We start from the raw sequence: 14,296 nt of genomic DNA, 5'->3' as shown, positions 1-14,296 counted from the left end.
TTTTATACGGTGCTCCGTTTCCGAGATAGAGGGCGGAGAGCGCGCGGTCACTGCACCTCTTGAAAAAATTTTTTTTCGTCTAACCTATCCGTGATGGTTGTCTATGGATAGGCCATTAAAAATACGTCATGGTTCCTAAAACCATTTTTCGTCAAAATCAATTGTTTGAAAGATAGACACTTCCAAAGTGGAAAAATGAGGTCTATCGAATGTGTCCTGCCCTCTAACTTTTAAAATAAGTGAGTAAGAAAACTAAAAAAAATATATGCTGTAGATTTTAATGGAAACTTTCAAAGAAAATTGGTTTGAACGAGATATCATAATTAGTTTTTAAGAATTGATACATTAAAAAAAAACACATTGTTTGTACACGTGGTGGTGCAGATGAATAACACTTTGCGGTGCTCGTACGCCAAAAACTATTGATTTTATGAAAAAGTTATCAACACATAAATTGTAGGAAATTTTTTCTAGTTTAATTTTGTAGATAAATATTTTTTCGTAAAATGCGTCGGAACGGAGATATTAATAAAAAACCGTTTACAAACAATGTGTGTTGTATAAACAGGGGAGTTTCGGTAGGTTCCTGTTTCTGATGTTATATGTGCTATGTTATATGTTCCACTGTGTCCTCCGGGCGGTCTTCGCAGTGATGACACCCGGGCGTTTCCTCCCGCCCAATCAAAAACAGGATCCTACCGAAACTCCTGTGTCCGGTAAGCACCTGTGTCAGGCGGTAGGTGAGGACGCCATGGCGCCTCTCTAGCCACTCCTCAAACAGGGGACTTACCTCTGCAATGACAGCGAGCCCAGCCCTCGGTTGCGACAGTCATTGCTGCACAACACACATTGTTTGTACACGTGGTGGTGCAGATGAATAATACTTTGCGGCGCTCGTACGCCAAAAACTATTGATTTTATGAAAAAGTTATGAATACATAAAATGAAGGAAATTTTTTCTAGTTTAATTTTGTAGATAAATATTTTTTCGTAAAATGCGTCGGAACGGAGATATTAATAAAAAACCGTTTTTAGGCGCCATTTTTTCAATATGGCGGCGCGAGCGGCGGTTGTACGAGGTGGCAAAGTTGAAATTCGAAAAGAGCATACCCAAATCTATAAATTCACCAATTTTCAAAACTCCCGGATAACTTTCCAGGTAAAACTACCAAATGACTGGACTAAAGGCTTTCTTATGTTATGTTGCATTAAAGTTAGTTTGTTTCCAAATATAACTTTGATTGCCAAGTTTGAAATTTTGTTTCTGTTAGTTTATGAAGTTTATTATAAATCACATTATTTTATTCCTTCGATGCAGAAATTGGAACACCTAGTTTTTGGACTATGTCACTATAGTAATGGAGGTAATAGGAATGATGACGGGATATGAAAATTAAAAAACTATTTAGTCCAGTTAAGTAATGAAAAAATATTAGACACGTGTTTTTTTTTATTTTGTCATATAAGATAACAATACTTAGATAAAACGAATCAAAGTTTAAGATTAACGGACAATACGGATAAAGTACGTCATTTCTACGTATAAAATGTACCTAGAAATCAATATATCTTCGAAAGTATTGGTTTCCGTAATAAAATAAAAAATACGTGTCAAATATTTTAAAATAATCTACAAGACGGACATTAAAATAAAAATTAGTCATCTACCCTATTAAAAAACTTCAATACGCAGCCCAACGCCAGAATCTAGTCTGAACCTCACAGCAGCTACACTCTGAGCCATCACAGTCACAATATGTCAGGCTTTCAAACATTCAAAACCGTTGAAGACGTACTTTTGTTTATTTATAGCACTTTGATGGAGTTTTAAGTCTATAGCCTACTAAAATTTGTCACATAACCAATTTAGATAGACCTCCCGATTTCTTCACAGCAGTTCTTTGATGTTTGTGATTTTGTTCGGTTGAAGGGGGCGGGGAAGGTCAAGTTAGTGTGGTGGTGATTTTAGAGTAAGGACAGAATCTGCGGATTGTTTGTTTCTCAGCGGTTTATGGTAGTAGATAATGGGGGCGTAGGAACTGCAGATGGGTCTTGATTGAGGCTATGAAATGTGCGGAAGAACTTAGTGTAAGAGTTGAAGGATTATTTTTGTGTGTTGGTTGAGTGACGCTGAGAGTGGTGTCCGTTTTCCAAGTAAAAAATTAAAACCAAGACTTTAAGAATTATAAGGGAGTAAATTATACGAATTTGTTTGATTTTCTCTACCACAATTCTAAACTTCATGCTGGAAACTGGCGATTTTTGGCAGTTACAATTACAACCCAGCTTCACTAACGGGCACACTGACAGACTATTATGTATTTCTTTATGTGTTGAAATTTCAAAGGTACCTTTTTATGGTTTAATTGGAATAAATGATTTAACTTTGACTTTAACTCACACCAAATTTCCTCTTACCCAACCAGAGAGGATGTATTATAATAATAATTTTAGGCAGTACTTCTGGACACGGCGCGTATTGTCCGGAAATTCGTCTCTTTAGAGCCCTGACTGCCGGTACCTTGGATTTATCCTGTCACTGGTGGGCTACTGCTTTTTATATTTTTAAATGTTTTTTTTCTAATTAAATATTTAAAAATGTAATCAACAAGTAAGGTAAATAAATAAATGATAATATTTTTGATATCAGCTTCCAATGCTCCCTCTCATTTCATGGCTCCAACCGCGAGATGTTAGTACATGCCTCAGCCCCGCACTGTTGGTCTTTATCTAGAACTTTCTTGTTTCTTCACTGATGTATTACTTGTACAACAATATCTTATGTAAAGATCTGCGTTTTCATTTGTTAAATACGACTAAATGTAGAACTATATGTCTTCGAAAAGATGGAGTGTAGTTTTCCCACACTATAATTTATAAGTTTAAATGTTATATTGACATGTTATATTGACAACCTATTTTCTTAGAAATAGGTGCTCTGCGGTAGTTTTGTTTTGATCCTTTTCTATTTTATATATATCCTATCTTAGATATTCTGTAGTAGCACAGTCTGTATTGAACCGAATACTCTAAAATTTCATTTCAATTTATATAATAGGAATCGGGAACCGCCATGTAAAATCGCTAAAGGATTGTTCTTGATGACAAAAACAACAAAATTCTAAAAATAACCAGTATCAGTACTGATAGGTTACCCAACCCACTGATAGATTATTATAAGTCGGTGGATGGGATGACTTAGGTGACGATTCATCCGCAAAATTTTTCATCCGCGGATGAAACGTCACCCTTTGAAAATTGTAAGGCGTCGAATCATCCGCAAGTTCGGATGAGTCGTCGCATAGTTAATATTGATGTGGTCATTTCGGCCAAATAGACAAACAAATATTTGTGTATAGGAACATTGTCTGTTCTTTGGTTTCGCCGGTTTCGCTAGCAGCTATGTGTAATAATATCGTGGTTAAATCGAACAAAAATACTTCTATGTATAAGAATCGTTTTTTATACTGGTAAATCAGAATAATAAGCAATTTACCTAATAATGAAATTAGCCTCGGACATCGTATAGAGAAATTATCGTATTAGTGATACACATAGTTTACTTCGAAATGTTTGATTTTTTGGTTATAAGTCGTTTATTTTGTACCTTAATGCTGAGATTTAAGTTAATGGATTTTTCGTTATTAGTAAATATTTTCTCCATAAATGTATAATTCTTAATACCAATATATTTGAATGTACTCATATTTATAACAACACTCAGTTTTCACAGTAAAACAGTAACTACCTGTAATTTATTTAGGTAAATTGCTTATTATATACTGATTTACACTGGTAAATCAGTAAATACTTCTATACATAGAAGTATTTTTGTACGATTTAACCACGATATTATTACACATAGCTGCTAGCGAAACCGGCGAAACCAAAGAACAGACAATGTTCCTATACACAAATATTTGGGAAATGACCACATCAATATTAACTATGCGACGACTCATCCGAACTTGCGGATGATTCGACGCCTAACAATTTTAGAGGTGACGTTTCATCCGCGGATGAAAAATTTTGCGGATGAATCGTCACCTAAGTCGATGGGATACCCCTTAGTTTCTCTAGGATTCCATTATCAAATCCAGACTTGGTTAAAATAGGACCCTCTCATGTCTATAAACTTTCAAAAAACATAGTACCTTCTCAATTTCTTTTAAAGTTGGTAAAAATCAATTTATACATTTATAATATGTTATTTAGGTGTTAAATATTGAACGTTCTTAAATTAAATAAAAGAAAAAAAAATATAAAAAGTAGGATAAGTTTTCATCCTAAAATTGAACAAAAGCATCTGATCAATGAATCAATACGAGTATTTGCTAATGTGCTGGAAGATGTCCAATGTGGTTGGTTTATTGGGAGTTTTATCCTTCTGCTGGCTATATCCCAAGTAGGTTAGAGGTCAGCTCAGATGTTAATGTATTCGATTGATTGTCAGTCTCTTTTAGACTGTATTATGGTTTAATGTTATGGGCTGAAAGCGTAAGGGTACTTTTATACCAGAGACGTGCTATGCTAGGGGTTGTGGATGCGTTTGGCTTTTACTAATCATATTCATTGTTAAAAATACCACAGTATATGCATATAAGCCATGTTTTTTATATGGAAAGTTGCGTGCTACTATGCTGCTATGAATGGCTTCTCATTTCTCACACAGCAACGTTGTTTTCTTCCTAGTAGTGGAAAGATGCGTGCTATAGGTGCGTCCTGTAGATGTGTGCTATGAATGGCATCCCTACTATCGATACACCGCATACTCAAGCAGCGCATCTTCCTCGCACAGCTACACAGCTTAGAATCAGTGGAAATGGTCAGATAGTTCCAAAGCTTACATCTAATTTGCAAATTTTAGTTGTGTGTATGTGTTTCACGAACTAAACAGAAGATATTTTGCTCCATATCTGAAGAAATTGAATATTTAATGAATGCATAATTGGATTTGAAATAAAAAAAAACTATACAGTTTTATTTAATTAATTTATTATTTGCAAAAAGCTGTTTAGAACTAATTAGATCACTAAGAACACTTTTTGGTTTCGAAACCTATTTACAATTTATTTACATTAAAATTACAGTGAAGAAAGGTATTGTACAAAATCGATTTCAGTTTTCAGTTTTAATACAATCAAAGTAAAAAAATATTTTTGTTTAGATTTTTGTAATTTTTTTTTCTTTATAGATATACCTAAAATACAAAATTATAAAATAACTAGCTGATAGTAATTCATTGTTTCCGTAACCTATTTTGTTCATCATATCATCCATTTAAGACGTCAACTGCTGAACACAGGTCTCCCCCAATGACATTTAGATAGGCCGGTTCGAAGCTACTTGCATCCAGCGACTCCTTGCAACATTAATCCGATCGTCTATTCACCTTGTGGGTGGACGTCCTACGTTGCGCTTAGCCAGAGAGCCTTTCTGCCAGCAACGGACGTCGGTTATATGCACGATATGTGTCCTGATAGTCATTTCAGCATTGCTTCTGTCACCTATTTTTTATTACTGTTAAAATAAAATATAGATGGCTGTGCGACCTCGTTATATACTTTTTTTATTTATAAAATCCAGCATTTTAAAAACAAATATATAAAAACTCGAGCTTAACAACTTAAAAATAAATAGCACAAATCTTGTAACAACACATCACTGTACAAGATCATTCAGCAGTGATTATTACTTTAGTCTCTAAATCTATTAACATAAAATTCAAATTCACTTTCATTTAACTTTACCCAGACAAGCATACAAGCACTTAAATACCTACTAAACTACTATAATCTTCCAGATCTGCTACTAGCACAACCACTCTGCCTCTTAGTTTGTTCCATAAAACAATATTTTCACCACACAGAGCTCTGCAATGTTATATCTGGAAGACATGTACAAACGAAAATTAAATCTTATTACATTTAAATTAAAGTTCTAATTATAACCAATCTTCCTTGATCATATCAGAAGCCTTTTCAGCAATCATTATCGTGGGAGCATTAGTATTACCTCTTACAATCAAAGGCATGATAGACGCATCAACTACTCTAAGCTTATGAATCCCATATACTTTCAATCTTGGATCCACAACTGCTTCTTTGTCCCATTCTGGACCCATTTTACATGTCCCTACTGGATGGTAAATGGTAGATGTGTATTGGATTAGGATACAAGTGTAATATTCATCTGTACCCCAAATGTACTGCGAACAAGCTTGAACTGGTATTCTCACATACCTAGCACCACTTGCTCTGAAGGCATCTGTCTCTTCTAAACTCACAGCGAATTTGATTCCTTCTATTAGATCTTCCAGATCTTCTCTCTCAGTAAAGAACCTTGAGTAAATCAAAGGTTGACCGTATATTGGATCAGTATTATTCAAAAGTATATAACCTCTACTTTTAGGAGTCAATAATAAAGGTCTGGCTGATAGTCCATCGTAGAATGCTAAAGGAAATATGTTTGTAGACAAATAGGTTGTGGGGTCCGAGTAAAATTCTCTAACATTTCTACCGTCGAAATGGAATTGTATGTTTGGTACGTCTTCGTGGTAATGTGTGCTTATGAATGCTGTACCTGTGAGAGTACCGGTAGCTGACAATGGTCCTTGTTTAGGCAAGTGTTGGCCATAAAACTCATGTACTTCATCCATTAGTTGATGTTCATCAACAGCTGTTGCAGTTTTGTTTGACAAAGCTAGAGTAAGAGCGTCGGTAGTAATATGGTCTTGGAGATTAGCACCAACACTTAAATCAGCCAACACGGGAATGTTTAAACTTTGCAAGTGATATTTCGGTCCAATACCAGACAACATCAACAATTTTGGAGAATTGATCGCTCCAGCGCTTACTATAACTTCTTTATCAGCGAACGCTCTAAATATTTCTCCATTTTTAACATATTCGATTCCATAAGCAGTCTTTGTAATAGGATCGATGAGGACCTTAGTGGTATAAGCGCTGCTAATAACACGAAGATTTGGTCTTTTGTATCTGATGGGAGTTATATAGGCTCTGTTGGCTGAATTTCGTTGCCCTTGTTTAGTTGTTGTTTGGGCTATGTCTGTTCCCATTTGGTTTTCTCCATTGAAGTCAGTGATTGGTAGTCCTTTTTCTTAAAGGCTTGGACTAGCATCATGACGTTGACGTCGAGGTGGTTTAGACGCTCGACGTTGATTGGTCCGCCAATACCGTGATGGTAGGTGTCGTGAGCTTCCACGTCTTGGTTGTTTTCTGCTTTCTTGAAGTATGGGAGAACCTGGAATGATAGTTTAGAATGATATTAATATATTATAAAAACTCTTCTCATGTTAAAATTCAGTAGGGATGATGACAGGGTATGAAAATCACGTATCTAATATTTTAAAATAATCAACAAGACGGACATATTGAAATAAAAATTAGTCATGACTGCCTCGTCGGTCGAGTGGTCGCAAGTGTGACTGCTGGGCAAGAGGACTCGGGTTCGATTCCCGAATCGGGCAAAGTATTACTGGGCTTTTTTCGGTTTTTCGAAAATTTCTCAGTAGTAGCACGGAGTCTGGAATTGTGTCCATTATATGGCAACAGGCTCATCCCCTATTACATGGGACTTATAATACAAATGGTGAAAAGTTGGTGTACATTGTATAGCGGCATTACGTGTCGTAATAGGCACCTCTGCCTACCCCTTCAGCTATAAAAGGCATGACGTTGCTTAAAATTAGTCATCTTCACGATATTTGGGATTGGCTAAATATTGGGCATAGGTTAATTTTCATAAAATTCTTGAAAATATTATCACATTTAAATTCAAAGAGAGTTTTTGCCGTATGAAATTAAAACATAAAGCTCAAAAAATATACCCCGCCGGTTTAGTCGCAAATTGGAAACAGAATTGTACACAATATTGTACGAAAAAATATATTTGAATTCACCAATATAGTGGTCTGTTGATAGTTTTCGAAACCGGAACAAAAATATTTTTTGAAAAATTTGAAATAACTTTCATCAATGGGAATGGAATCAAATCCTAGCTCCCTTACTCTATTCGACCCAAGACAGTAGTATTAATTATTATGTTAATATGCAAATATAGCATTAACGTTCTTATAACACAATTTTGTTTCCAACACTTTCATCTTCATCAGCCTATAAGTGGCCGTTACTGACAAAAGGCCTCTTCTCACGAAAAAGGGTTGAGCATTAATCACTACGCTTGCTCAATGCGGGTTCCAATAGAATTTATAGATACAACATGATCAAAATAGTCTCTAATAATTTATTACTATTGTCTTAAACGGCATTATCAACTTTCTATAACTCCATCCATGGTTGCCAAGTTCTGCCCAACTGTCGTAATCCCTCCTGTTCCCTCTCATATATATCATGTAGTTTATGGCACTCGATCCTCCCATAGTTTTCCCTCTGAAACAGTCAATTTCAAAGTTATTTAATTAAATATCACACAGCTTGTATTTGTCAAATTATGAAATCGTTGCCTTTTGTATGTATTTGTTTTTATGTGAAATGGTAAGGTTTGCCATATATTATGGCTACTCGTATTAAAACAAGATAGCATGAATATTAAAAATGTTGTATCTATTTCTAAGATGTGAATCATTTTATGTTAATGGATTTCATAATTTGACTGACAAGCTTATTTCGTTTGGGGTTAGGTAGATGGACAAACAAATAATAAAGTGCAGTAGTGAGATCTAAAACACAACATAAAACAAAACAAAAAATAAAAACACTGTCTAAGACTACAAACATTAATCACTACGCTTGCTAAATGCGGGTTCCAATAGAATTTATAGATACAACATGATCAAAATAGTCTCTAATAATTTATTACTATTGTCTTAAACGGCATTATCAACTGACCTCTCTATAACTCCATCCATGGTTGCCAAGTTCTGCCCAACTGTCGTAATCCCTCCTGTTCCCTCTCATATATATCATGTAGTTTATGGCACTCGATCCTCCCATAGTTTTCCCTCTGAAACAGTCAATTTCAAAGTTATTTAATTAAATATTACACAGCTTGTATTTGTCAAATTATGAAATCGTTGCTTTTTGTATTTATGTATGTATTTGTTTTTATGTGAAATAGTAAGGTACAGTAACCATAATCGATTATCAAACTAAACCTACGTATTAAAAAAAACCAGATAGCCAACAAATAAACTTATTAATTGATATTAAAAAACCAATTTAGAATTGAAACAGCATTTCTAAGATGTGAATCACTTTGTGTTAATAGATTTCATAATTTGACTGACAAGCTTATTTGGTTTGGGGTTAGGTAGATGGACAAACAAATAATAAAGTGCAGTAGTGAGATCTAAAACACAACATAAAACAAAACAAAACATAAAAACACTGTCTAAGACTTATCTACTCCGTTAACACAAAATACTAAATGTTTTATTATACGTGATATTACTTTTTTCAATACCTTGCTTACTATTTATTTACTTTTTTCGATGAATTAAAACAATAACATGAACCGAAGTCGTGTAACGATCGACATAGAATTATTTATAAATAATTTATTTCTTATTTTTATTTTTTGATTTTTGAAATAAAAATATATCTATGTCCTTTCTAAGGTTCTAAACTATATCTGTACCAAATTTCAACCAAATCCGTCAAATAGTTGCGGAGATTAATGGTATAAGCATAGAATGTTCGACGTGATTCTTTAATTTGACATAACTTTTTTATTTATGAACCGATTGACATGAAACAAACACTAAATGTAAATTTAAGCATCCCACAATATATTCGTGAAAACCGCATCCAACTCGGATCAGCCGTTTCTGAGATTAGCGCGCACAGACGAACAGACAAACAGACAAACAGACAAACAGACAAACAGACAAACAGACAAACAGACAAACAGACAAAAAAAAGTTAATTACATTTTTGGGTTCGACATCGACATAACAATAACCCCTGCTATTTTTTTTATTTTTATTTTCAATGTACAGACAGCACTTTTCTACGATTTTATTATATGTATAGATATCAAAAACATGTTCAAGTTTGTATTCTTCTAGAAAATGCCCTTTTTATATTTTTTTAATTGGGAGAAATAACCCAATGTATTGGGCAAGGGAGTATCAGATTCTTACTGACTAAAAACAACCCCGTTCCTACTCCTGCTCTTTCAGCTGGAGCCCTATTAAAACCGCTAAGCAGACCACAGCTCCGCCCTTAGAACTCTGTCAGTAAATTTCTTAACAGTAAAAATACGGATATTTGATCTTGAATCATAATAATATTTAGGACTTGTTTCACAATGCTTGGTTAGCCACTATATATCGGATAACTTTGAGTTAAGAACGGAATTTGTATGCACTATCTGTCATTTAAGTTTATCAGGCACTATGAAGGTGGTTAAAATTAAATAAGCGCCAAGTCTGGTTAAGTAGGCGTATGACTTTATGTACTATAGCCATAAGAGAAATGGCATTCATAGATAAGATAGTTTCTTGATTCAGACAATTGTTTCGCTAACGATATAACCAATCATACTTCATCAGTGATCGTTATTTTGACCACCACAAAAAGTATTTTCACAACAAATAATTAAATTAAAGTTATTGATGATAATATTGACAATATATTGGTCATGCTATTCATTATTTATTACGAATAATATATTTGCTGTATATCTACAGAGTCATGTGTTAAATTATTTTTTCCAATAAGTCGCGATCTTATAGGAATTTGGGAACAAAAAGAACCCTTCGTTATTATCTGTAAAGTAAACTTTTCATTATTAAACTGTCAAATTGGTTGTTGGCCCTTAGTTTCAAATTTGTCTTTAATGTAAACAAATAAACAATTCTCCCGTCTTTATAACATAAATACAGGATGTATAAAAAACGATTTAGTTAATGGCATTATGTCAAAATGTAACTGAAACGGACACGTGTATCCGAATATGAAGAAAAACACGAAGTTCTCTAAAAATTTGACGAAATCACGTCGTGCACCGAAGTGGCGTTTTCCCAATTTAAAAACTGTCAGCGCCAGAAGAATTTTGATGCAAAAACTTTGGTGTTGTACAGGTTAGATTCAATAGGTCCATTTAGGTAATTGACAATGGAAATAGTTTAAAAAGCATAGGATCTTAATACAACGATTTACAATAAAAGTTACGAAATTCATTGAAAAATCACGTTTCATTAAATGTTTAGTCAAAATCAAAATTATTTATTTCAAATAGACCTGGAAGGCACCTTTAAAAGTCAAAGCAAAGCATATAAAATTAAATAAAAATGTCTGTCTATCGGTCGATCCTCTATTGAAGGTATTTGTGAAGCTATAAAAATGTCATCTCTGAAATTCATCAAAAACTTCTTTTTATTATGCACATTAATGAACAATAAAATAATCAGTACAATAGAATAACAAACGTGCTACGACAATAGACAAAATTAGTAAAACACTAAACAATTCAAACTGATACTTCTACATCTTACCTGCAATATACTTGTAAATACGACACGTATTCTAAATTCTAAACACATTACGTAAAGTTAGAAAGCCCAAAAACATTTAGTAATACGTATACAACATAAATTACTTCTTCTACTAACAAAATCTAAGATTCTAAGATACTTCGATAGAAGAAGCTTCGTATTCACTAGGCAACAACAGATCAGCTACATTTTTCAAATAAAACTTTGTCCCGCACTAGGATTTTATCCTGTGTCGTGGCTGCGTTTACAAACATACAAGTTCTCATACACATGACACCCAGACCAGAAAACAACAATTTGTGGATCACACTAAGAGTTGCTCCGTATCGGAATTAAATCCGCTACACGTTGTGCGGCAGCCGGTTGCCCAGCCACCGCGCCAACCGATATTTGACGGTCAACATTTTGGGTAATGTTGCTGTGTTGCTAGTCGACATGCAACATCACTTGCACGTTTTTGTATGTTTCAGTGCAACATGTAGTTGAGCATCTAATATGGTTGAGTTGATACATGATGCTCATCATTAGTTTTCCTGGCGACATAATTGTGTGTAGATAAACATCTTTGCTGAACAAAACTTCCGCTCTGCTTTTAACAGGTAAAGTAGAGCAAGATTTTGGTCCTCAGGCCGCGCATCAAATGTTGCCTAGTAAATACGAACCTTTTTCTAAAAATACCAATTTTATTCTTTGACTTACCATTCCTTATAATCTCTTTCGGTTAATAGAAGGGGGATTTAGGATTAATTAACAAAATTAAACTCACAAATTCTTTGGCAATCTTTTTTTATTTTTATTATTAACAACGAATTGTTCTATTTAAAAATAGCTAGGCAGAAATATAAACGTAAAAAATCTCTAGATTAAGACTTCTCAGTAAAAATGAGGAAGAACCTTTGTAATAGAAAATAAACCTTGATTAACAAGAAACACAAACTATTTTCGAATGAGGTGTACCCTTATTTATTCGACCTTGTTCTTGTTCTATTTTCTTATTTTTGTCTTACGGTGCCAATACTGATCTCAGTTTTTATAGCTTTTAAGTCAAATTCTGTTTCTTACTCATAAAAACATGTTTTGATGTAATCACTGAACAATAGTTTGAAATAATCGAATGAAAACTTTATATGTAGCATGAGATCCAGCTCAGTGGTATATGCTATTCGAAATACCAATATCCAATATTACACAATTCATTGACAATCTTTGGTGAACAAAATACACATGAAGCGATAGTCTTTCACAATCTAAAAAAGGCCTACGAAGATACGAAAGAACTATTAAGACAAAAAGGTTGAATGATAATAAGACACTCGTTGTCATAAGTCTGCCATTATCGCCTGTATATATCATTGTACTAGGTTTTAGATACTAAAACGCTCCCTATATCTCCTAAGGCTGTCTGTACATTGTACCTAAATTAAAGTGTAGTTTCCATTTAACTTACATTAACAAAATTTGCTACTAACTATTTTCGCGCTAATGATTCGAAAAAGACAACATTCCAATCCTCTTTGATCATGTCAGCGGCTTTCTCTCCGATCATCATGCAGGGCGCATTTGTATTGCCTCTTACAATATGAGGCATGATTGACGCATCAGCGACTCTTAAATTTTGTACACCATACACTCTCAGTCTAGCATCAACTACAGCATTTTCATCGTGTCGTGGCCCCATCTTACACGTTCCTGCTGGGTGATATATCGTCCCAGTATAACTTTTAAGAACACAAGAGAAGTACTTAATAGTTCCCCAAGGATGATCATTACATGGTTCAACTCTTCTTCGTATAAACTTAACATTATTTTCTTTAAATGCTTTCGTCTTTTCCAATTTGACGACGTACTTTAACGCTGCTACCAAAGTGTCTAAATCGTCTTTCACAGTGAAAAATCGTGGGTAAATTAATGGCTGGCCAAAAACTGGATTAGTCCGGTTTAGTGTAAGGTATCCTCTGCTTGCTGGTTGTAGGAGAATTGGTCTGACGTTTATACTGTCGTATGAAGAAAACGGAAAAATGTTTGTAGCTAAGTATGTAGGAGGATCCAAGTAAAAATCTCTTCTGTTTCTGCCATCAAAATGGAATTGTATATCAGGAATGGTTTTATCATTTCCAGCAAATTTTGTTCTATAAAAAGCAGTAACTTGTAAAGGACCAGTAGCAGAAATTTCGTCAAACTTTTTTCCGAATTTTGCAAAATTGCTTATAGTTTTTAAAAACTCTTTTTTTGGTAGGAGTGTTGACGTCATATTTGTTAGTCCCATCAAAACAGCTTCTGTTGTTACATGGTCTTGTAGATTATATCCGACTTTTAAATCCATTATAACTGGTATTTTCATTTCGTCTAAATCTTCTTTTGGTCCAATGCCTGACAGCATTAAGATTTTAGGACTATTTAATGCCCCAGCACTAATAATTACCTCTTTAGAGACATATGCTTCATATATTACGTCTTCTTTGACATAGCGGATTCCGATGGCTACCTTCTTTTTGAATATTACTTCTGTTACTTGAGCACCTGTTAGTATGGTGAGATTTCTCCTTCTGTTCCGAATAGGTTTAATGAATGCATCATTAGCTGATACTCGTCTACCATCTTTTGTTGTTGTTTGAGTTGTCATAGTTCCTATTTGCTTATTACCATTAAAATCGACCAATGGTAGGCCTTTCTCGTGAAACGCTTTTACAAGCATCACAACGTTTGGATCGGTGTAAGCAAATCTTTCTACATTTAGAGGGCCTCCCACTCCGTGGTGGTCGATATCTTTGGCCTCAATGTTCTGATTGTTCTCGGATTTCTTAAAGTAATATAAAA

The 14,296-nt window shown here is 34.3% G+C and overlaps 1 protein-coding gene across 1 annotated transcript in view; it reads right to left on the bottom strand.

Moving 5' to 3' along the window:
* Positions 1-5,553: 5,553 nt before the first annotated feature.
* LOC118279366 (glucose dehydrogenase [FAD, quinone]) overlaps positions 5,554-14,296 on the bottom strand; it is a 28,335-nt gene continuing 19,592 nt past the window's right edge. The window contains 3 exon segments of the mRNA XM_035599047.2: positions 5,554-7,122; positions 7,125-7,263; positions 8,871-8,985. Of these exon segments, the coding sequence (XP_035454940.2) occupies positions 5,945-7,122; positions 7,125-7,263; positions 8,871-8,985 (1,432 nt within the window). The 3' untranslated portion in view covers positions 5,554-5,944.

The sequence above is a fragment of the Spodoptera frugiperda genome, chromosome 14, assembly GCF_023101765.2.
Source record: "Spodoptera frugiperda isolate SF20-4 chromosome 14, AGI-APGP_CSIRO_Sfru_2.0, whole genome shotgun sequence".
NCBI classification, from domain to species: domain Eukaryota; kingdom Metazoa; phylum Arthropoda; class Insecta; order Lepidoptera; family Noctuidae; genus Spodoptera; species Spodoptera frugiperda.
This window is presented reverse-complemented; position numbering and strand designations above follow the sequence as displayed.